Source organism: Panthera tigris, chromosome C1 (assembly GCF_018350195.1).
Source record: "Panthera tigris isolate Pti1 chromosome C1, P.tigris_Pti1_mat1.1, whole genome shotgun sequence".
Taxonomy (NCBI): domain Eukaryota; kingdom Metazoa; phylum Chordata; class Mammalia; order Carnivora; family Felidae; genus Panthera; species Panthera tigris.
In genome coordinates this window covers 140,849,983-140,874,956 of record NC_056667.1, presented here as the reverse complement: position 1 = coordinate 140,874,956, position 24,974 = coordinate 140,849,983, and the positions used below count along the sequence as shown (strand labels likewise).

Genomic DNA, 24,974 nt, shown 5'->3' with positions numbered 1-24,974 from the left:
ATTTTTAAATTGCTGTTTCTTCATATCTATTTATTTCACTGCTTTTTGTTATTTAGTCTCAGTGAGGCAGTTGACAAAAGGCTGAGGGGCTGAATGCTGATGTTTCCAGCCCCCTTTGCCTTGAGTGCTTGTCATAACTGATGGAATCTCTATTTTTTCTCCTACCAGCTGAAATACAAAGCTGAACATGTAAAGCAAAGAGGTCATTATGTTGGTGTTCCAACGATGAGAGATGATCCTAAACTGGTTTGGTTTGAGCACGCAGGCCAGATTCAGAATGACAGACTATACAAAGAAGACTATCATAAAACAAAGGCCAAAATCAATATACCTGCTGACATGGTGTCGGTGTTGGCTGCCAAACATGGGCAGGAACTTGTCAGTGATATTGATTACCGTAATTACCTGCACCAATGGATATGTCATCCTGATCAAAATGATGTTATCCAGGCAAGGAAGGCCTATGACCTACAGAGTGATGTAAGTGATTTTGTTTCTTAATTATCTAGAAATGTATGGTGTACTCTGAGAATTATAAGCAGCACTCTGGATGCACCAGTCTTGGAAACTTTGAGCCATAAATATTGAGTTTGTTCCCAGAAGGGAAATAAGGCTGGATATGAAGTAGAGAAAGACCGTGGGCAGTGATTGACAGCTTTGCCTTGACTATGCATTCCTGAATAACTTTCAAAGTCAAATAAAAAAAAATTGTTTTTGTATCATCTTTGCCATCAGCAACATCTCACATCTGCCTGAAAAGTTATCAGTTGATTTAGAATAACAATTGGCTTGGGGTGAGACTGGAGAGCGAGTTGGGATTTTAACAATATTGGATGATCATGTAGTCAAGGACCTGGGAACACCCCATTCTTGCTTTGTGAGCATTTCACTCCTTCAGGCATTTATGAAGGACTTGCTTGCAAAGAATCAAAACAAAAAGGAAACAAAGTACTAATGAGCCACAGGAGGGCCCAGAATCCCTCATGCACAGCTTTGGTAATGCTAGGGTAGAGAATACATGACATAGGCCATCTGACACCGAAGCCTGAGTCAAGACCTCTAGCTACCACCAACAGTCTGTAAGGAATAGAAACACAGTGCATTGAAGTGATGCTTGGGTATACCCTGGAGCTAACCCTGCCTGATATTCTCATTACCAAATCAGAATCGAGAAGTGAAGGACCACCTGTAGCACAGGTGCCGAATTTGAACATCCCACCTCATTGCTGCTACAACAGAGTGACTATTGTGGACCTTTAACCAGATTAGCAGCTCCTTTGGTATGAGGTGGCCCAAGAGAATCCAGGCACTGGGTGGGGGAGAGGAGAGCTAGGCTTGGCCAGAGGGATGTGTCCCCCTACTCTATAATACACGAGCACTTACTTGTGTAATTTCCTTTGTATTGTGTAAATGTCCCACATATTTCTAAATACCAAATACAAGTCCATCTAAAATTACACTCTCCTTGGTAAAACCTTTCCTTAGGCTCACTGCTGAAAATAATGGCTTCCTGGCCGTAATTCCCACAGCACTTGAATGTTTCTGCTCTCACAGCACTTACCACCCTTCACCTTGTAAATGACTTCTGTTTACACTAGATTCCTTTATATACTTATCCCTCAAAGCACCTAGCACAGCACCTCACTCATAGTAACAGGCTCAAGAAATATTCCCCAGGTAAACAGATGAAATCATGATGGAATCAATGAGACAAGAGCCATGAGACAGAAATCCTTAAAAAAGCTCCTGAAAAAGTTGTTTCTGATCTGCTGTCTGTAATCCTATGTCTGAGTCATTTATACCTGCGTTGTCTCTCTCTTCCTGCTCTCAGAATGTGTACAAAGCTGACCTGGAGTGGCTCCGTGGCATTGGCTGGATCCCCCTGGATTCTGTGGACTATGTGAGGGTTACTAAGAACCAGGAAATGGTGAATCAGGTACGCAGAGCCTTTTCTCACCTAATGCCTGACTCCCTTGCCTGCTGTGTGGGGATAGGTACCCAGCCTTAATCATCTCTGTTTCTTTGCAGATAAAATATAAGAAAGATGCTCTTGACAACTATCCTAACTTTACAAGTGTAGAGGATACTCCAGAGATTGTTTTGGCGAAGATTAATTCAGTCAATCAAAGTGATGTAAGTTTGCTTTGTGTATAATGAGGTACATGGACTGGGGAGTTAGCTGTCCACCATTGAATGCATTTGCGTAACTCCAGATAACTGCTTGTAAGAAAATGAACACTGGGGTGGGAAACTGTAAGATCATCTTTGGTGGGAATGTCTGAAAAGTCACTAGTAGGATGTATACTCTACTCACTTTTAGATAATATCTGTGTTCTTGTCCAAATTTTTCTGCTATATTAGCTAAAAATGAGCTGAAATTCAACCAGTTGGTTAGTTTTAACCTCTAAATGTAGACTGATTATTATCTTGCTAGGTAGAACCCATGAAACTTTAAATACACATTTACAGTAACCAAAGGCTTTGTTTTGTTTTGTCTGTTTTCTCCTTAGATAAAGTATAAAGAAACATTTAATAAAGAAATAAAGGGCAAGTATACATTTTCTCCAGATACACCACATATCACCCACTCCAAAGACATGGGAAAACTCTATAGTACCGTAAGTTTTATGCAATTTACAACTCAGTTCTTAATTTTAAGCTCTTGTCAGTATTCATATCCTTGGCTGATTTTGTGAACAACTGAACATATAAGATCTATTATTTTTATTGTATGTAGTCTTGTTTATTAGAAATAACTAGTCTTGTTTATTAGAAGTAGTATCTGTTCAGCCAGTATTTTTGAGCTCCTGTGATGTGCCAGGCACGGTAGGAGGCACTAAGAAGCTAAAGCTCAATAAAGACAAGTCCTTCCTTCACAAGCCCATGCAAATGAGAGGGACAGATATCCAAAGAAATAGATAATAATGTCACAAGTGGTGTACCAGCTCTAGGTGCACATAGGACTGAACATCTATCAACAGGGAAAAGAGAGGAAAAGCTGGTCCTTCTTTAGCAATCATGTATAAATATCTGTAGCCAACAAATGGAAGACTTGACCTCCAAATTTTAATTCAGCTAATTTAAATGATGATTGTGTGTAGGTAGTGTGTATGTTGTATGCCCAATGGAAAGCAATCTTTGGTGATTCTCTCCCTATGTGAAAATTTATTTTTCACTTTTATTAGAACTTAGTTAAACTCTGTTATAAAATGCCTCAGTGTCTGTAGATTTAATTTGCAATAAGCCAGAAGACTCTGCCCTGTTCTTAGGTAGACATGATCATGGCTCTAAATAAAGATGTAAGCTTTGCCTTTAAACATAAATATTTTACCTTGGTTTTACCATTTTCTTTTTAGCAATATCTGAAGGAAGTTGAATACAAACTTGTTGACACACATTTCTTTGTTCTAGATACTGTATAAAGGGGCATGGGAAGGAACCAAGGCCTATGGCTATACCTTGGATGAACGCTATATTCCCATTGTTGGAGCTAAGCATGCCGACTACGTGAACAGTGAGGTCAGTAGTACTGTTTCCTCTCATAGGTTTCAGAGTCTTTCTTGATTGGGAAGGTGGTTAGAAAATCCCAGTGATTCTCAATGTTGTACCTACTTCACAGCTTAAATACAAAGAGACATATGAGAAGCAGAAGGGTCATTATCTGGCTGGAAAAGAAATCAGTGAGTTCCCTGGTGTGGTTCACTGTCTGGATTTCCAAAAGATGAGGAGTGCGGTAAGCAAAACTCACCTTAGTGGAGGATTTGTACCCTTAAGTGTACTATTAGTCTGCCTGTTTGTAATCTGTTCTTTGGTTGAGAGGGACATGGGGTGTGAGGAATGAGTCCCCACCCCTGCCAGTTAGCCTTGTGTACCTTTGACAGCTATGGGCCTTCTCCCCTTCCTTCCTCCTCCACTACAAAACACAGAGTGAGGTAGCTGTTTGGAAAAAGGAGAACATGACAAGGTAACTATTTACCCCTCTATTATGAAAGGATGGGAAACTGAAAAAGAAGAATATATTAAAGTATAATTTTTTTAATCTTTGTTTATTCTAAAGGTACTGATCTATGGTAGAGATTAGACTCTAAGAGAGATCAATCTGAATAATTCACACTTTAATTCCTCTCTTCTTTTTGTCTTTAAAAAATATTATTCTTTAGTTGAACTACAGAAGAGATTATGAAGACACCAAAGCCAATGTTCATATCCCCAACGATATGATGAATCACGTGCTGGCTAAAAAATGCCAGTACATCCTCAGTGACCTGGAGTATCGACACTACTTCCACCAGTGGACATCTCTTCCGGAGGAACCCAACGTTATACGGGCCCGAAATGCCCAAGAGATCTTGAGTGATGTATGATGTCCTTTCTGAAGCTTGACTTGGTTACAGGCTTCACCCAACCCTGCCTAGGCCTTCAATGCTCTAATTGTCCCTGTATTCGTAAATGTGGCTGTTTTTTTTTTTTTTAAAACATGGTGGCACAGGTAACCACTTTTTGGTGTAAGAGTCCCCTCTGAGTCCTGTGACACCTATGTTAGATATTTAATCTGTTTTTATACCAGATTTGACTTAGCTGTTGCTCTCCTCCTGAGTTTCTTTAGGTCGGGGCATTAACGACCTCCAGCTGTTGAGAAGCCCACCCTATGACCACTGAGCACAGCCAGCAGCTGATAGGAAATTATCAAAATGCAATTCTAAGTTCAGTTAGCACCTGCCACTTTTCATCACCCCTTCTTTCTTGCAGAATGTGTATAAGGATGACTTGAACTGGCTGAAAGGCATTGGATGCTACGTTTGGGATACACCTCAGATCCTCCATGCCAAGAAAGCCTATGATCTCCAGAGTCAGGTGTGTGCATCTTCCTAGAAGGACTGGCTCACTGTGAATCCGTGGACTTTGTAATGCTCTCCGTGGGTGACAACTAGTCCATCCCTGTGCCCAGGCGGAGAAAGCTGCTTTAACAGTGCATGATCCAAGGAAACCAAAGGATCCCTGCCCAGTAGAACCTCTCCTGGTGACCTCCTCTTGTGTTGGACCTTCTCGGTTTTAGTATCTCCTGTGGCTTAAGCATTTGATGTTTATAAAAAAAAGTTACCTGGGAGGTGTTTCCTAGTGAACTAACTCTCAAGCATCTGTCCGGAAGTTGATGAGGTTAACTTGCAGAGAGTAAGATGCAAATGCATGCTTTGACCTTAGGTAGATAAATTCTGAAGTAAAAAGTAGATATCTGGAAAATTGCCCAGCATATGTTTGGGCTCTGATAGGGCAGGTTAATGGAAGGTCGAGGCTGTGGAACTGTAGTCAGGGTTGGGGTACACGCATGGAAAAGGAAGAAAGGAAGAGGACCTGGCAAAGAGCCAAACTCCACTGTTGGTGAAGACAAACTATTAGTCTTGACAGCCAAACGATGTTGGCAGGAATATAGAATGACAGCCTGTTTGTTAGTATGAAAGCAGAAACCCAGAAATAAAGGCTCATCTAAATTGGCACAAACTGTAAAAGCTGAAATTTTACCATTTCTGCTCACTTGTTTTTCTTTACAGCTACAATACACGGCAGCAGGTAAAGATAATCTACAGAATTATAACCTGGTCACAGATACACCACTTTACGTGACTGCCCTTCAAAGCGGCATTAATGCCAGTGAGGTGCGTTTTCCTTATACTACTCTTCCAGGACAAGCCATTACTGTCTTTATGTATTTTCAAACAGAAGAAAAGCATAACTCATCTTTTTTGTGTGTAGGTGAAATACAAAGAAAATTATCATCAGATTAAGGACAAATATACGACAGTTCTAGAAACAGTGGATTACGACAGAACCAAGAACCTGAAGAATCTTTATAGCAGTGTGAGTTCTTTTTCTCATCTTTGTATTTGAGTTCTCTTTTTCTCCTTTAGAGACAATAAGGGAATAGTTCGGATAGACACCTTACCCCCAAAAGTTTTTCCAGTTTTTTTTCATGAACCTTCAAATTTCTACTCTATCTCATCAGTAGTCCTAGTTACAATTAAATAAGCCCCACTTTAAATATTGCACCATTTCATGCAGTTGTCACAAATTTAGGAGCTCCTTCCTTATTGAAGGCAGGTGCAGTTGAAGTTATGCTACATTGACCCTGGACTTGTCCTTCCCTGACTTCTCCGGTGGCCAGTGGCTTACAGCCTGCAAACACATTCTTTTTCCTCCTCTGAATTGGTTAATTCAACAAGCATTTTTTAAACTTCATTTAAAAAAAATTTTTTTTTAATGTTTATTTCTGAGACAGAGAGAGACAGAGCATGAGTGGGGGAGGGGCAGATAGAGAGGGGGACACAGAATCCGAAGCAGGCTCCAGGCTCTGAGCTGCCAACACAGAGCCCGACGCAGGGCTCGAACTCACTGACTGTGAGATCATGACCTGAGCCGAAGCCGGACTCTCAACCAGCTGAGCCACCCAGGCGTCCCTAAACTTCATTTTGAAATAATTTTAGATTTACAAAAAAGTTGCACAAATAGTACAGAGAATTCCAGCATATTTTTTTCTGTGATACAGTTATCAAAACTAAAATATTAACATTGTTGCAGTGTTGATTACAGACTTCATCCACTTTTCACCAGGATTTTCCCACTAGTGTGCTTTTCTGTTTCAGATGCCAGTCCATCATCCCACATTGCATTTAGTTGTCGTGACTCTTTAGCCTCCTCCAATCTGATCATTTCTCAGTTCGTCCTTGTCTTTTTCTGATCGTGACGCTTTTGGAGAATACTGACCAGTTATTTTGTAGAATGTCCCTCAATTTGGTTTTACATGATGACTTCTCATGATTAGATCAATAGCGTGCAGTTCTGGCGAGCATAACACAAAAGTGATGTGCTTCTCTCAGTGCATCATGGCAGGTGGCACATGACATCAATAACTGGTGATGTTGACCTTGGTAACTTGGCTAGGTCACTGTCTGCTGAGCTTTTCCACTGTAAAGTTACTCTTTTCCCCTTTGTTATGAAGAAATATCATGGAGGATATACTTGGAACTATGCACGTATCCTGTTTTTCCTCGAACTTTTCTCTCACGTATTTTAGCATCTATTGATGGATCTTGCCTGAAACAATTATTGCTATGTAATATGCCTGTTAGTGATTTTTTGTTTCCTGCATCCTTTCTACATTTATTAGTTGGAATTCTGCAAGAAACAACTCTTCCTTCCTACCATTTGTTTCTTTTATTTGTATCAGTATGGGCTCATGGATATTTATTTTATTCCATAGGATGTAGTCTATAATGTTATTTATTTTCTTGCTCTAATTATTTTACCTTTGACCACTGGGGGCTCTTTCAAGGTGTCTCCTATAAGGCCTTGACATACTCCATCATTGTTTTCCAGCACTTCCTTACTTTCTGGCACCACAACATGTTCATCTTGTATTTCCCCTGTTCTAGACCCACCTCTCTAAGGAGCCCTAGTTTATTTATTGGAGAATGGCATTTCAAAACCAAGATCAAAATACTGGGTGTGCTCATTTGCTGCTAGGACTCCTATGGGGACAGAGCTTAGAAATATATGTATACTAACCACATATGCATATATATCTGTATTCTATACTTACCTAACCCTATCTGTGTTTTAAAACATGAGTTCCTACTGATGTCTCCAATATAACTCTACACCACAGAGTTCATTCTAGCCTTCTACCCTTTCTTATTTTTCCAACTTGTGTTTGTCTTTTTTTAATTTTTCCAGAAAGCCCAACTCTCATCACCTACGATACATGTACTTATTTCTTCAACTCTTATAGGCACATAAAATGCTTTCACAATTGCTAACCCATATTCCTGTGGGAAACAAATTTAATAACTAGAGTACAGTATTTTGTGTGGTTATTTTGGTTACAGACAAAATACCATTTTCCAAAACAAATTAGTTTTCTTTCTCACTTCCTCCAGTGTAGTTTGTTACACATTTGTAACACAATTAGACTTATTTGTTAGAGTTTTTACCCTATTTTAGTCCTGTCCCCCATTCTGGTTGCTTCTGTGTTTTAATTTACATACTGTAAATTACTCTTTGTGGTATGTAGTACTATGGCTTTTAGCAAGGCATGGAGTCATGTATTCACCACCATAGTCAAGATACAGAAAACTTCTATATCACCTCAAAATTTCCCTCTTGCTTCCCCTCTTTTCTCCCTTGACATCCACAGAGGCATTTTCTGCACTTGTTAAAAGAAAAAAAAATTTTTTTAACCTTTTTGCAGAATGTTATGTAAATGGAATTAAGAATTATGTAGCCATCAGGTCTGGCTTCTTTCTCTTAGCAAAATGCATTTATGTACTACACACATTGCTATATAAACTAGTAGTTTATTCTTTTAATACCATTCCATGGATGTACCACAATTTGTTTATCCATCCAGGCTTAAAGGACATCTGAGTTCTTTCTAATTTTTGACAATTGTGAATAAAGCTGCTGTATACATTTGTGTATAGGTTTTTGTGTAGAGGTAAGTTTTCATTTCCCTTGAGTGAATAAATACGTAGGAGTGGAAATATTTTGGGGGCTCTCAGCTACCAAAAAGTAGGAAAGGATAAATAGATTTTAAGTTAATTGTTTTCATCCTCCAGGAATTCCTAGACCGATGGAGAATGAATATAGCATCAAAAATTTTTTTTTAATTTATGTAAATTTCACTCTTTGTGATGTATAATACTATCGCTTTACAAATGCATAGTCACGTGTCCACCACTGCATTCAAGATATAGAAAAGTTCTTTATCACCCCAAACAAAGAAATAAAGAAAATAAAGAATAAAGAGAATAAAGAGAATAAAGAAAAGTTCTTTATCACTGCCAAACTGTGATAAGTACTATGGTAGAGAACAAAATAATGAACTGTGAAATTATAGTCATGGCATTAGACCTGTTATTCATGTAGGGGTACGTGGATCCTACTGAAGGTGAAGATCTAGAGGTTGGTAAGGAGTCTCTGAGAAGGACAAATACAGGAAAGACCCCCTCCTCAAGAGCCAACAAGAATGCATCTTTCTGTATTCACAAGATGATTTTTAACCCCTACAGAACCTGTACAAGGAGGCCTGGGATAGAGTGAAAGCCACCAGCTATATCCTGCCTACCAGCACTATGTCCCTGACACATGCCAAGAGCCAGAAGCATCTGGCCAGCAATGTAAGTCAAATGCAAATGTGATAGCCTTCCACCCACCATCTGACTTCCCCAGTTCTCTGCTCCTAGAATCTTTCTGGTTATGTCATAAGGATTATGTTGTATGTTATGTATATTGTAAAAGAAAATCCTAAATAACATGATCTATTTAGATCTTTAGTCTTTTGAACCCTTTATGCCTAAAGTGTTCTTAAAACTTAAGTAAGCCTCTTCTAGAGACTTTTACCACTTAATTGTGAACATTTTACATAGCATTTTAGATCAGTATTTCTCATACCTTTTTTTTTTACCATGACCCACAGTGAGAAATTGATTTGATATTGCAAGCCAGCATGCAAATACATACACACGCGTGCGTGCGCACACACACACACACACACACACACACACACCTGAAGTTTACATGAGTTCCTTCTGACATAAATATTTTACAGAAGAGAGCATACTGCTACACTAAAAACAATGCACTCTGATCATTTCGATTCTGTTCTATTCATTTAAGTGCTAATGACCCAGTAAATTGATTTCACTACCTTCTCATGGGACCTAGAGATGTGTAATTAGGAAAGGACTTTGTTAGATAATATATGGAATTTAATTTTTACCTGAAAGAAAAACGAATATATGTGATTTTCTCAGACCCAAGTCTGTTTGGAAGACTGCAAACAGACTAACCCAAAGGAGCAAACTTCATTTGGAAAGAGAGGTTTTGTAGATAGAATTGAAAAGCTCAGCAGATATTTGCTCCTTTAGTCATAAAAAAAGTTATAGAAGCAGAATTTTCAGCAACTTGTTTTTGGAACAAGGTGGGACACAGAGAAATTAATCCCTTAAAAGACAGATTTCAACAGTAGCTTAAAAAAAAAAGGTGCCTTTGAATAGTATCTTCTTTATAACTGAGGAATGGTTTAGATGTAAGGAGCATGTGAATTAATGTTCTGGAAAATTCTGTTGGGAATTTTTGTTGGTTTCCAGTCAGCAAAGGGCTTCACTGCAATTCTTACACAAATAATCCCATCTTCCTTTTTTTGTTTTGTTTTTGTTTTTGTTTTACTAAGTTGTGGGCCTTTGAGTTATGAGAGAAATTTTATCATGTGCTAGGAGATTGGATCTTCATTTCTGTAAGGGCCTTACCTCCTAGTTCATGTAATCATGGAGCATTAATTCATAGGCAATATGTCTTAAGAATTAAAAGTTGGTTTTCCCATAGAAACTGGTTACAGTGTATTTTTGGGAAACCTCATAAAAACTGAAATTCAAGGACTATGTCTCTTAAGCATCAGGCTTGTCAATTACTAAAAACAAAGAACTGAGCACATTTTTCATCTTTCATTCATGGTTGAGAAAATCAAAGTCATTATCATGAAAGAGATTATTTAAAAAATACATAATCTTTAAAATGAATTAATTTTAGTAGCAGAAGTATTGGTACAGGCATTTTTATATTTTATTTTATTTTTTTGACGTTTACTCATTTTGAGAGAGAGAGCACATGTGCATGCATGCATGTGAGTGGGGGAGGGGCAGAGAGAGAGAAAGAGAAAGAATCCCAAGCAGTCCCTGTGCTGTCAGAGCAGAGCCCGACATGGTGCCTGAACTCACAAACCATGAGATCATGGCCTCAGCTGAAATCAAGAGTCAGACACTTAACCAACTGAGCCACCCAGGCATCCCGGTATGGGCATTTTTAAAACAGTAACTAAAAGTTTATACCTCTCTGCAGTTTACAGAGTACTGTCAGGTATAGTTTTATGTAATTCTCAGGGTCACCCTGTGGCAGGCACTAGTGCTGTATGTCCACCTCTATGCAAAGATGAGGAGACGAGCCCAGAGAAGTGGTGACCCCACGTTGGCTGGATCTCAGGGTTGGGCCCTTCCTATTATGTCCCGTACTCTTTAACAATATAAATCCATTACTCTCCAAAACTTTTTCTCCCTTTGTACTTTCTCTCTGTAGATCAAATATCGAGAAGAATATGAAAAATTCAAAGCTCTTTATACTTTACCAAAAAGCGTCGAAGATGATCCAAATACAGCACGGTGTCTCAGAGTCGGCAAGTTTAACATTGATGTAAGTAATCCCAAAGACCTTCCTTCAAATCAAAGCCAAGTAATATAGCCATCTATCATAGATCAGAACATTTCCTATTAATGCACATGGCACTGACTGTGCATATGTGAAGAAGGGAAGTGTTATTTCTGCTTCCCCCACCCCCATGGATCTGTAGGAAGTGTCAGAAAATTCCAGATCCCACCTGATTGCTGTAAGTTGGTTACCCTGACTTCTCTGGTATATAAGAAAAGCACGTATTGCCAGGATACCTTGCACAATTTCCTGTATAATTGGCATGTTATTTTATCTTCATAGCGCCTATACAAATCAGTTTATGAAAAGAACAAGATGAAAATCCACATTGTTCCTGACATGGTGGAGATGGTTACTGCTAAGGATTCTCAGAAGAAAGTCAGTGAGATTGATTACCGCCTACACCTCCATGAGTGGATTTGCCACCCTGACTTGCAAGTCAACAGCCACGTCAGAAAAGTCACAGATCAGATCAGCGACGTAAGCCCATTGCTTATGAAGGTCCCCTTCCCTGGCTCCACATCCCATCCTGAGGAGAAGCAGACTCCCTGTTGCTTCCCCTCAGCCTTCTTCCACTATCGCTTTCCTACATACCTATGGGTCTGTCCCTGGAAGCAGGGCTCTGTGTGCCCATGTTTCCATGGTACCCTCAGCCTCACAGCGTAATGCCTTTTGATTTTCATTCCATAAAGTCATCCTGGGTCCAGAGGGTGTTAGAGTTATGATCAGTTTTTTTTTTTTTTTTTTTTTTTTTTTGGTCTGATTCCTTCTGTCTGCTGCAATCCTTTAGATTGTATACAAAGATGACCTCAACTGGCTAAAAGGCATTGGCTGCTACATCTGGGACACTCCTGAAATTCTTCATGCCAAACATGCTTATGATCTACGTAATGATGTGAGTTTGCCTTGTTTTTTTTGTTTGTTTGTTTGTTTTTTGGCTTTTTTTAAAGTATGTTTCCTTTTCTACATAGTATAAGTCAGGGGGAGAGTTATGGACATTGTCACAGACCAGCTATGTCGTAAGTGGTGTTGAGGATGGCTGAGCTGGAGAAAGATGCTAAGGAGCAGAGAATGGCCATTGCACAGGAATGCCTGTAGCTTTCCAATGAAACACTGCATTCAAGCTGTCCCACTGTCTTCTTGTGGCAAAGGGACCCCTGGCTCTTTTCTTCTGTCTACATTTGGACTATTTCAAATATTGAGCACATGATTTGCATATTAGGAAAATCTCATTTGTTAGGAGTTTGTGGTGCTATAGACAGGATCTATTTATAAAAAGAGGATTTGCTAGGCAAATTAACAGTGTAATCAAGATTTCAGTAAAAAAGCTCCAATGTTCCTAGAAGAGCAGCTGTCAAGCCTGCTAGAAGGCTCTGGAAGCTCTATAGGACTATAAACATTGATTACACAGATTGTCATAAAATTCAAATGCATCCTGGTCAGTTGAATAAGTGCTAATGAAAGTAAACATTGGGGCACCTGGGTGGCTCAGTTATTTAAGTGTCTAACTTCTGCTCAGGCCATGATCTTGTGGTTTGTGAGTTCGAGCCCCACATCAGGCTCTGCACTGACAGTGTGGAGCCTCCTTGGGATTCTTTCTCTCTCCCTCTCTCTCCACCCCTCCCCAACTTGTGCTCTCTCTCTCTCTCTCTTGCTTGCTCAAAATAAATAAACTTAGGGGAAAAAAGTTAAAAGCAATCAAACCCTCTGTGAAAACCAGCAATTTCTGATACAGTGAATGGTCTAACACAGGTTTATTTTCTTCTCTTGGCAGATCAAGTACAAAGCTCATGCGCAGAAGACGAGGAATGACTACAAGTTGGTCACTGATACTCCACTCTATGTGCAGGCTGTCAAAAGTGGGAAACAACTAAGTGATGTAGGTGCATGGGGAAATAGTGTGGACAGTAGTAAAGACAGACTGCCACTCAAGCAGAAGTGGCAAAAAAAAAAAAAAAAAGTGGTCTTTTCTAACTGGGAAACCAGAATTAGTACCTTAGAAAGTACTTACAGCTCTGCTCTTGTTCTCTGAAACCTGATGTGTTCAATCAGTTCCCAGTGAGGAGTTGTAAGGGATCTAAGTCTACTAAATACTTGGTGTTTTAGAGTGTCCGAAGTTGCTTCTTGTATCCTTGTGTCAAGAGCAACAGCTCTGTCTCACTGTCTAAGAATTCTAATAAATTAGAGCAAATGACACTAGGGTGAGGAGGGAGAAAACTCTGAAGTCAGAGATGTGGACAGTCACTACCACACATCCTTCATGAGGCTTGGGAAAAGCCCTAATCCCTCTGAGCCTCGGCATCCTTATGTGTACACCACATATATCCATTACGCCTGAAAAACAGCAGATGAACCCAGCACAAAGCTGTTCTTTCTTATCTTCAACTAACCTCCCAGGTCAATAAGTAAATGTCAAATCCCACCAGTGAGTTAGAATGTTAAAACCTATTCTTTTGACTCCCTCACACCTGTCAGAATGGCTAACATTAACAACTCAGGAAACATAAGATGTTGGCGAGGATGTGGAAAGAGAGGATCTCTTTTGCGCTGTTGGTGGGAATGCAAACTGGTGCAGCCACTCGGGAAAACAGTGTGGAGGTTCCTCAAAAAATTAAAAATAGAACCATCCTATGATCCAGCAATTGCACTACTAGGTATTTATCCAAAGGATACAGGAGTGCTGATTCATAGGGGCAGTTGTACCCCAATGTTTATAGCAGCACTATTAACAATAACCAAATTATGGAAAGAGCCCAAATGTCTATCAACTAATGAATGGGTAAAGAATATGTAGTACATATATACAATGTAATATGACTCAGTGATCAAAGAGAATGAAATCTTGCCATTTACAACAATGGAGATGGCACTAGAATGTATTATGCTAAACAAAATAAGTCAGAAAGAGAAATATCATAAGATTTCACTCATATGTGGGATTTAGGAAACAAAACGGGTGAACATAGAGGAAGGAACGCAAAAATAAGATAAAAACAGAGATGGAGGCAAGTTATAAGAGACTCTTAAACACAGAGAACAAACTGAGGGTTGCTGGAGGGGCGTTGGGTGGAAGGATGGGCTAAATGGGTGATGGGCATTAAGGAGGGCACTTGTTGGGATGAGCACTGGGTGTTATATGTAAGTGATGAATCACTAAATTCTACTCCTGAAATCATTATTGCACTATATGTTAACTAACTTGGATTTAAATTTAAAAAAAGAAAGAAAAAGAAAAAATGCAAAGGGAAAAAAACCCTATTATTTTGAAACTTATAGTGGTAAAATACCCACTCTTCCTCTTCCTAAGCCTGAGCCATCTGTTCTACTTCTCTCTCAGTGTGGGGAGCACACACTGGTTGTGATCCTATTAATAAGACACAATAATAGATCAGATAGAGTCCCCTAGGCAAAGGGAAGCAGGCTACCTTTTTCTCATTTTTTAAGAGAGACTTGGGTTTCCATTTACTTCTTTCCAACAAGGCTGCTGCAGTCTGAATCAGCTGACCCTTCTCCTCTCTGCACACAGGCTGTTTACCACCATGACTATGTGCACAGTGTCAGAGGCAAAGTTGCTCCAACGACGAAAACTGTGGATCTGGATCGGGCCCTCCATGCATACAAGCTCCAGAGTGAGGTGAGTAGTTAGAACCCAATACAGGGCCCAGCAGAAGTCCAAGATGCAGCCTAAAGGGCCAGGCCACTGGCCTCTCTAGAAGCCACTTGGGCATGTATCTAGAAGGCTTGGGCATATATCTCAGCCTGACCTTGTCATTTATAAATGCTGTTCCATTCACAAGAGTTAAAAAGCAAAACAAAGAAAAAACCAAAATAGTACATAGTCTGTCTTCCTCTTGGCTGGCAAGCCAAGTAAGCAATGGGTACTTTCTGGAGCAATATTTATAAGATACAATGAAGAAAGCCAACTTACTCTCTCTGCCTAAAAAACTTAAAACCAAGGTGACGAAGGCAAGGCACATAATCATAAAAGACTTCACTTAAGAGCGAGAGCTAGAAATTGCTGTTGGAATTCAAAAGAGAAACTGGATTCCACTCATATATTTAATATCCCTATTCTGTATTACCTGGTGTGATGCTACGTTGGTCTCACCCTTTAATGTTACTCTCCTATATTGAATGTTAAAAGTAATTTAGTTTTTAACATTTCACTGTTCCTACTCCTGTAGCTCCCTTTAAAGACAGACTTGTGTATTTATTTATGTATGTATTTATTTATTTATTTTTATTTATAGTTTTTATTAGAGAGTGAGCATAAGTGGGACAGAGGGGTAGAGGGGTAGAGGGGCAGAGGGGGAGAGAGAGAGAGAGAGAGAGAGAGAGAGAGAGAGAGAGAGAGAGAGAGAATGAATTTCAAGCAGACTCCACACTCAGTACAGAGCCTGATGTAGGGCTCAATCCCACAACCCTAGGATCATGACCTGAGCCAAAACCAAGAATAGGATGTTCAACCTACTGAGCCACCCAGGCACCCCAAGACAGACTATTTAAAAGGTCACAGTCAGAGAAACTCCTTTCCCTTTTCTACTAGGGATAGGAGTATCTTGACCTCTTCACAGCCTGACTTCAGGATGCCACGTTTATGGTGGGGATGGGATTCCAAAGATGTGCCTTATAATTATGACTGTCTCAGGGATTGCTGGTGATATGAATAGCATCTAAGAGTGGGGTTAATGACAGAGGCAGCACTGACTGCCTGTTTTCTCTACTTTTCCCATTTTCTTACTAGATTGTCATGCAACTAATGGGGCATAAATTCAAAAACAGAGAATTATTATTTTCTGTAAGCTCCTTCGCTCATCACTCTTCTTTTCAAAAGCAAAAGTTAAGAGTAACTTAATTCATTGCCTGACTCTTAGAACTTACTTAATTTCTTCCTGAAATCAGTTTGGTGATCGTAAGAACATTAAGTATCTAATTGAAAATCTATTGTGTACTGCATGTGACTTGTTTAACTTAGATCAGTTATTTGATGTAGATGTCATTTACCTACTCTTCCTCATTCCTGCAGGGTCTATACCGAGGAGCTGGCCGGCGCACCCTGCCTACTGGATATAGGCTTCCCGTGGACACCTCTCACTTCAAACACATCAAGGACACCCGATATATGAGCAGTTATGTGAGTGGTCTCCTCATTAAGATGGGGTCTGAAGGTGGTGGGAGCACTAATATTCGTTAATAGCCTACCTAATGCCCTTAGTCATACTCTGAATGCTCAACGTGATATAATGATGGGACTAGATAAGGGGAGACAGTGTGTTTTCTAGGGTTGCTATGGAATTGGCTTGCTCCTGCTTTAGCAGTATCTGTGTAACCCAGGGGGTTAGCATAGGGCTTTTGTAGGATTGCATCTGCATGAGTCAGTTACTTCAGCTCATGGTTTATGGCTGTTAGGATACGTCTACTTCTGTTGGCTTTAGCACAGAAGAATCCTGAACTATTCCAAGCCATATACCAGTAATGGAAGTTCGTACATGCACTGCTGATGTGTGGCAACAGTATTACCTTCAAGATAACAACGTCACTGTGTATTCCTTTGAAAAAGAAAGCACTTCTTGCCTTGCTGCTGGCTCTGATACTTGCCCCACTGCTTACCTTCTGTGCTCACTTAAAAAAAAAGCTCAGAGGGGTAAATAGGCTCTCACCACTTGTAGCTTGCCCACATGTCACTGACACTAACCTTCCCTGGATTTAAAAGTTCCACATTGGAATGTGATGCATTTACCCTATGGCAAAGCCTAGGGAAGTGTTACTATGTCTGTGACTCTGGCCTGCATACCATACACACAAATCAACCATCAGTTGAAGAATAAGCCGTCTCTTCCATGTTGCCCTTTAGAGTCCTGGGAATCAAACTTGCTGGCCAGGTAGGGTCCAATAGCCAGGGGCCCAAAAATATGGTTTCCAAAGCAGAGTCACAGACTGAATAATCTAACATGTCATTTTTTAAATCAGTCTGTAAGGCCATTCATCAGTGTTAAAAGTAGTCTCTTATGTCTTCTTTGCATTTTCTAATTTCCTAGCTGTACTAGGGCTAAAAATACAGGGTTTTTTCTTGTATTTTTCTTTCCTGCCTATAAACAGATTTATCTAGGCAACACTGAATTTTATTCCTTTCTGGACCTGGCTTTATTAGCAAACAAAATAATTTTTAAGACTCAAATTACTATAGAAATTTTGTCAAGGACTTTTCCTTATACTTAATGCTTAGAGAGTAATTTTCAAATGAAAGTGACAGCTCTTTTCTATTTGAGAAGTATAAAGCTACTCTGTGCTTACCCATCTGTGAACTCATTCTGACTTTGCTTTTGCAGTTCAAGTACAAAGAAGTTTATGAACACATCAAGGCAAATGGATATACACTTGGTCCCAATGACGTTCCATTTGTCCATGTCCGGAGGGCCAACAATGTTACCAGTGAGGTACTGTGAATGCGGATTCAGTTGGGCAAAGACTGAGTTTCAAAGACCATGGCTTTGTTTGAAATGCATTAAAAGTTAATTATATTTTAGCTATAAATTCACACATCAGCAAGGAGTAAGAGAGCCCTTTTAGTTACCATTTTGATACTGGTATCCATTGGCAACATTTTTCTATATTTGCTGATGCCATTGTACAGATCCAATTTATAGATTATAATGCAAATTAATTCATTTTTTGACATTTATATACAAAAAACTTCAATAAATTTGCATTTTAGTCTGACTCATGACCCTGGTTTTCTACACAAATGATTGGTTTGTATATCTGATCCTATCCAATCATCTGATAGTATGTGGAAGGTTTGGTGGTCAAAATTCTTCACCTAAATAAGATAAATACCATTTTCTCTTTTTTCCTAATCCCAATCACTTTTTTATGTCCTTAATCACCCCTCTCATGGCTCTTTATGTAAAATATTTGCTGATTAGTCAATGGATGCCCTCATCTTCCTACACTAAATAACTGGAATGGTTTTTCCTCCAATGTAGAGACTGTATCGACAATTGTACCATAAACTGAAAGACAAGATTCATACAACTCCTGACACACCTGAGATCCGCCAAGTCAAGAAGACACAAGAGGCTGTTAGTGAGGTGGGTATTTTCTTAGGAGAGAGGAAAGGCTGTGGAACCCAGGCAGGAATGTCAACCATTCAGTCTCTGATGTGTGTTTCTGGGTGTGTTTTTCTTTAGTTGATCTACAAATCAGACTTCTTCAGGATGCAAGGCCACATGATCTCACTGCCATACACACCCCAAGTGATCCATTGCCGCTACGTGGGAGACATCACCAGTGATGTAAGCATCTCCTAGGGATCTTTCTGACGGGCTCTTACCAAGAGGCTGTCTGCATTTAAGCCACCACTGGTCTTTGAACAGCCTTCTGCATTGAATACTTCTAAACTGAATATACAACTTGGAGGCAAAATTGTGTGGAAGTAGGACCACACATTTCTCCAGCTATGAAAACAATAGTAAGAGGAACACGTGAGAATGACAAAAATTGCTGACCACCATTCTGCATTCAACACTGAATCATTACCAGCTCCTCACCATACATGACCTCTGATCCTAGGTCCTGTTTATATTATCTTTCTCCTGCTCATCCCCACTCTCACCCTTTTTAGCAACTTCCTTCTACCATTTTTTTTCTCCTTAAATGTTTCCTTCTCCTAAAAGGCCACTCCATTCAGCCTATGCTTTTCTCCCATCAATATAATAATAACATAATACTCCGTTCTCTCCTCAGCTCAGAATTAGAGATTAAATTTTAAAACCTGTGATTCATTTGGGTGCACGCAAACTAAGAGTTTTCAACCAGGTAGATGCGTTCAACCAAAATGAAAGATATATCAATATAAAAAGTGTCACTACTCTATCTTCTTTGTTCCTGGTTTACATTTACTCACAGCCTGCTATATTTCTGTTTCTGTGACACAGATTAAATATAAAGAGGACTTGCAGATTCTCAAGGGACTGGGCTGCTTCTTGTATGACACTCCCGACATGGTCCGCTCCAGGCACCTGCGCAAGCTCTGGGTGAGTGCACATCTTCACAACACACGGCTACCCCTGGACAGCCTCCATATGTCTCATTACCAGCCTCAAGGTCCTAGACAGAAAGACTCTTTGCCTGCAGCTACTTTTAAGGGTAAATTTACCATTAACCAATTTGAATAAGTCATGACCCACTTAAGATGCCATGTGCCTCTGTAAGAGGTGATGAACTCAATTAAATGACAGTTGTCTTTGTTCCTTCCCCGGGAAGACATCCAGGACACGTGGAAGGCCTGCTCACATTGCACATACCAGCATTTGAGAGAGAGTTATATGACCACGACACGCAGTTCCTTAAATGACTAATTAACTTGTATTTCCATTGTTTTTTTTTTCTCTAAGTCTAATTACCTGTACACCGATAAAGCAAGGAAGATGCGAGACAAGTACAAAGTGGTTCTTGACACTCCAGAATACAGAAAAGTACAGGAACTGAAGACACATCTGAGTGAGGTAAGGATGCTGAACTTATCACTATAAGTGACTTGTTCTTCCGGTGACTGTTTTTCAGGCAACTACACTAGGCAAAAAAATCTCCACTCTGCCTTTAATTACAGACACGTCCATCATGTCTAAGCAAGTCAACTGACCTCATTTTGCCTCAGTTAACTGATTTTGTCCCCTTTTGATGGGGCTGTTGATACTTGACTACCTGTGACTAGGGCTGCTGAGAGTTCACATGATTTTATAAATTAGAAAGGTCTTCTGTCTTATGCTATTGTTGCAGTCTCCAAACTGAATTTATTTCAAAACTATCTCTTTAATCCCTGCTATCAGAAACCCTGAACACAGCACTGCCATTTGAAAAGTCTTATATGGTTACCTGCTCTGCTGCCCACAACAGATTCCAAACTACTATGTTGTTTCATTTTCGGTTGGCACTGAGACTTCTGATTTATTATAAACAGTTGTGCATAAATATCTCATGCTCTCACCTGCATACTTGGTTCAGTGAGGGTTGGACCCCATCTTATTTAGTTGTGTATCCCATAGTGCCTTGCTGCCAGTGACTAAATGTGCTTTGTAAAGATCAGGGCATTTCACAAATGTAAATGGTTTTTCTTATTATAGACGAATTGGCTGTTCTCATTCAACTTTCAGTTTGTCTTGTGGCCTCATCAGACTTCACCGAGCCACATGTTAGCGGTCAGGCCACTTCGTTGACTCCCCATTCTCAATAGTTCTGATGCTGCTAATTAGGAATCACTTATGCTCTTAGACCTTGAGATGTCCTGGCAAACCAAATGTTGCCCTCAGTGGAGGGGATGTGCAGCTTCCTACACTCCTAGTGAACTAGAGGCAGAGGATGATTAATTCTTTAGTTATTGCAAATGCTACATTGAGTGCATTTGCTTTCCTGAAAGCTTACCTGTGTTACTTCACCCGGCACGAGCACTTTTCCAAGAATGCTTACGTTCTTCTGTCTCAGCAAAGTTGTGCTTCTCCACCCTGGCAGAGTATCAGGATCACCTGGGAAATGTTTCTAAACTACCCTTGAGTGGGCTCTAACTCCTCAGCCTCACAGCAAACTTTCTGATTGTCTGTGTCTGGGCATCTGCATGCCTTTAGCTGCTCCAAAATGATTCTAACATGCAGTCAGTGTTGGAAACCACTGCTTTAAAGTATCCCATCTGTCCTCCAGCTACCACATAATAAAACATAGTTTGGTAACTTAAACTGCTTATTGGTATCTCTGAAATACCTTTATTTCTCTTGGCTGTTTGGATTCAGAATTATCTAAAACTTTAATTTATCCTTTTCCTAATTCCTATTGGGATTTTCTGCATCTTATGCATCAACACTGAGGAAAAAGAATAGATATTCTTCAGTAGTTCATTTCCTCCCACACTTGGCTCACCAGAAGAATGACGTGGGAATGATAAAATATTGACCCACCTCTTCAATTTTTGAAAGAGTTTGAGAAGGATTGGTGTTCATTCTTTGAATGTCTGGTAGAATTCATCAGTGAAGAATGAATTCATCAATGCAGAATTCATGCATGCTTTTGATCTTGGACTTTTGTTAGTTGGGAGGTTTTTGATTATTGATTCAATATCCTTACTAGTAATTGGTCTGTTTAGATTTTCTGTTTTATCACGATTCAGTGTTGGTAGGTTGTATGCTTCTAGGAATTTATCCATTTCTTCTAGATTGTCCAATCTGTTAGTGCATAATTGTTTATAGTAGTCTCCTTTATACTTCGTATTTCTATGATATCAGTTAAAACATCTTGTCTTTCATTTCTGATTTTGAGTTCTTCGTGAGTCTAGTGAAAGATTTGTCGATTTTGTTTATCTTTTCAAAGAACCAGCTCTTTCACTGATCTTTTCCATTATTTTTTTAGTTTGTATTTTATTCATTTCTTCCCTGATCTTTATTTCCTTCCTTCCACTAACTTTGGCCTTCATTTAGTCTTCTTTTTTTTATTTCCTTGAGGTGTAAAGTTAGGTTGTTTATTTGAGACTTTTCTTGTTTCTTAAGGTGGGTATATATTGTTATGAACTTTCCGATTACAACTGCACCCAAAGACACCTGGTTGGCTCAGTCAACTCTTGATTTCTTTCAGGTCACAATCTCATGGTTCATGGGATCAAGCCCTGTGTTGGGCTCTGTGCTGATAGTGCAGAACTTGCTTGGGATTCTCTTTCTCTCCCTCTCTGTCTGCCTCTCCCCAGCTCATGCAGTCTCTCTCTCTCTCTCTCTCTCTCTCTCAAAATAGATAAATTAACTTAAAAAAATGCATGCATAAGTTTTGGTATGTTACATTTTCATTTGTCTCAAGATATTTTTTTTATTTCTCTTTTGATTTCTTCTTTGACCCATTGTCAGAGTTGTTGTTTTGTATCTGTTGTTCAGTATATTATTTAATCCCTACATATATGTGAATTTCCCAGATTTCTTCATGTAATTAATTTTTAGTTTTATTCCATTGTGGTTGGAAAAGATGCTTGACATGATTTCAGTCCCCTTAAATTTGAGACTTGTTTTGTGGCCTAGCATACAATCTATCTTGGAAAATGTTCCATGTGCACTTGAGAAGAATGTATATTCTGTTGCTTTTGGATGGAATGTTCTGTAAATATCTGTTAAATCCATCTGGTCTACTGTACCATTTAAAGCCAATGTTTCCATATTGATTTTCTGTCTGGATGATCTATGCATTGAAGTAAGTGGGTATTAAAGTTCCCAAATATTATAGTATTGCTGTCTCTCTGTTTAGGTATGTTAATATATGCTTTATATATCTAGGTGCTTCTGTGTTGGGTGCATATTTACAAATGTTATATCTTCTTATTGGCCCCTTTATCGTTATGTAATGCTCATCTTTGTTTCTTATTGGTCTTTGTTTTAAAGTCTGTTTTGTCTCATGTAAGTATAGCTACTCCACTTTTCTTTTGGTTTCCATTTGCATGGCATATCTTCTTCAGTCCCTTCACTTTCAGTCTCTGTATGTCCTTACATATTAAGTGAGTCTCTTGTGGGCACCTGGATGCTTCAGTTGGTTAAGTATCTGACTCTTGATTTCAGCTCAAGTCATGATCCCAGGGTGGTGGGATCAAGCTGCATGCCAGGCTCTGTGCTCAGCAGGGAGCACCTCCCCTGCTCACATGTGTGTGTACACACTCAACTCACACACAAAAAATTAAAAAATAAATAAGTGAGTCTCTTTAAGCATCATATAGATAGATCTTATTTATTTATTTATTTTAAAGTTTATTTATTTTGAGAGAGAGTGAGAGGGAGAGAGCACAAGCAGGGAGGGGCAGAAAAAGAGGAGGAGACAGGGAGAATCCCAAGCAGGTTCTGCTCTGGGAATGTGGAGCCAGATGTGTGGCTCAGTCTCATGACTATGAAATCATGACCTGAGCGAAAATCAAGAGTCAGATGCTTAACCAGCTGAGCCATGCAGGCACCCCAGTAGGTCTTGTTTTTTAATCCATTCAGCCACTCTATATCTTTTGATTGGAGAATTTGGTCCATTTACATTTAGAGTAATTATTGATATGTATGAGCTTATTGCCATTTTATCAATTGTTTTCTGGCTGTTTTTATAGTCCCTCCTTCTCTCTTTCTTCTCTTGCTCTCTTCCTTTGTTCCTTTGTGGTTTGATGATTTCTTTTAACAGTATGCTTATTTTTCTTTCTTTTCATCTTTTGTGTGTTCCTTATAGGTTTTTGCTTTATGATTACCATGAGGCGACTTATAGCAACTTATATTTATAGCAGTCTATTTTAAGTTGATGACAACTTAAGTTTGATCTCATCGTAAAGGTCAACATTAGTACTTCCCATGTTTTATGTTTTTGATGTCACATTTTACATGTTTTTGTTACGTGTATCCCTTCCCAAATTGTAATCGTAGTTATTTTTACTCCTTTTGTCTTTTAACCTTCATACTAGTTTTATAAATGATTAATTCACTGTATTTACCATATATTTACCTTTCCATTGAGATTTATTTTTCATGTGTTCTTATCACTAATTAACACCCTTTATTTTCAGTTTAAAGAAGTCTCTTTAACATTTCTTATAAGGCTGCTTTTATTTATTTTTTTATAAGGCTGCTTTTAATGGTGATGAACTCCTTTAGCTTTTGCTTGTCTAGAAAACTCTGTCTGTCCTTCATTTCTGAATGATAACTTGCCAGGTAAAGTATTCTTTCAGCACTTGAAATATATTGTGGCACTCCCTCTGGTCTGCAAAGTTTCTGATGACAAATCTGCTGATACTCTTATGGGGGTTCCATTGTATGTAACAAGTTGTTTTTCTCTTGCCTTTAATAGTTTCTTCTTGTCTTTAACTTTTGACATTTTAATTATCATGTGTCTTGGTGTGGGTTTCTTTGGGTTCTTCTAATTTGGAACTCTCTGAGCTTCCTAGATCTGGATGTCTGTTTTCTTCTCCAGGTTAGGAAAGTTGTCAGCCATTATTTTTTCAAATAAGATTTCTTTCCATTTCTCTCTCCTCCTTCTGGAAGCCCTATGATGCAACTTTTAGTCCATTTGATGCTGTCCCACAAGTCCCTAAGGCTATCTTCACTTTTTTTTTTTTTTCATTCTTTTCTCTTTTTGCTGCTCTGATTAGGTGAATTCTACTGCCTTGTCTTTGAATTGACTGATTCTTTCTTCTGCTTTATCTAGTCTGCTGTTGAACCCCTCTAGTATATTTTTCAGTTCAGTTATTATATTTTTCAGCTCTGTGACTTCTATTTGATACTTTCTTATATTTTCCATCTTTTTGTTGACATTCCCACTGTGTTCATTCATTCTTCTTTCCAATTTGGTGAGCATCTTTATGACTGTTAATTTAAACTATCAGGTAAATTATTTCCATTTTACTAAGTTGTTCTGGGTTTGTTTTTATTTTTTTAGTTTTATCTTGTTCTTTTATTTGAAATATATTTCTCTATTTCTTCATTTTGTTCAACTCTCTGTGTTAATTTCTATACAATAAATGAAGCAACTACCTTTCCCAGTCTTTAAGGAGTGGCTTCATGCTGGAAGTGAAACTTGTTATTCAATCATGTTTCATTTCTTGGTTGTCTCTCAAACCTTCATGCTTGGGCAAGTAGCCTATTATCTTTTTAATAGCTCCCAGTAGTTGAGGATGTGCTAACACCACCCAATGTCCCAAAGGGAAGGATTTTTAGCATCTAGATTTAGGCTGC

The 24,974-nt window shown here is 39.0% G+C and overlaps 1 protein-coding gene across 1 annotated transcript in view; it reads left to right on the top strand.

Annotated features, from left to right (window-relative positions):
* The window catches only part of NEB (nebulin), a 223,438-nt gene that overhangs the window by 145,179 nt on the left and 53,285 nt on the right, over positions 1-24,974 (top strand). The window contains exons 84-105 of the mRNA XM_042994438.1: positions 169-480; positions 1,832-1,936; positions 2,029-2,133; positions 2,511-2,618; positions 3,412-3,519; positions 3,620-3,733; positions 4,161-4,358; positions 4,750-4,854; positions 5,550-5,654; positions 5,752-5,856; positions 9,063-9,170; positions 11,125-11,238; positions 11,536-11,733; positions 12,044-12,148; positions 13,028-13,132; positions 14,780-14,887; positions 16,280-16,387; positions 17,583-17,690; positions 18,240-18,344; positions 18,444-18,548; positions 19,191-19,289; positions 19,650-19,760. Coding sequence (XP_042850372.1) covers positions 169-480; positions 1,832-1,936; positions 2,029-2,133; positions 2,511-2,618; positions 3,412-3,519; positions 3,620-3,733; positions 4,161-4,358; positions 4,750-4,854; positions 5,550-5,654; positions 5,752-5,856; positions 9,063-9,170; positions 11,125-11,238; positions 11,536-11,733; positions 12,044-12,148; positions 13,028-13,132; positions 14,780-14,887; positions 16,280-16,387; positions 17,583-17,690; positions 18,240-18,344; positions 18,444-18,548; positions 19,191-19,289; positions 19,650-19,760 — 2,739 coding nt within the window. The remainder of the gene's footprint in view (positions 1-168; positions 481-1,831; positions 1,937-2,028; positions 2,134-2,510; positions 2,619-3,411; positions 3,520-3,619; positions 3,734-4,160; positions 4,359-4,749; positions 4,855-5,549; positions 5,655-5,751; positions 5,857-9,062; positions 9,171-11,124; positions 11,239-11,535; positions 11,734-12,043; positions 12,149-13,027; positions 13,133-14,779; positions 14,888-16,279; positions 16,388-17,582; positions 17,691-18,239; positions 18,345-18,443; positions 18,549-19,190; positions 19,290-19,649; positions 19,761-24,974) is intronic.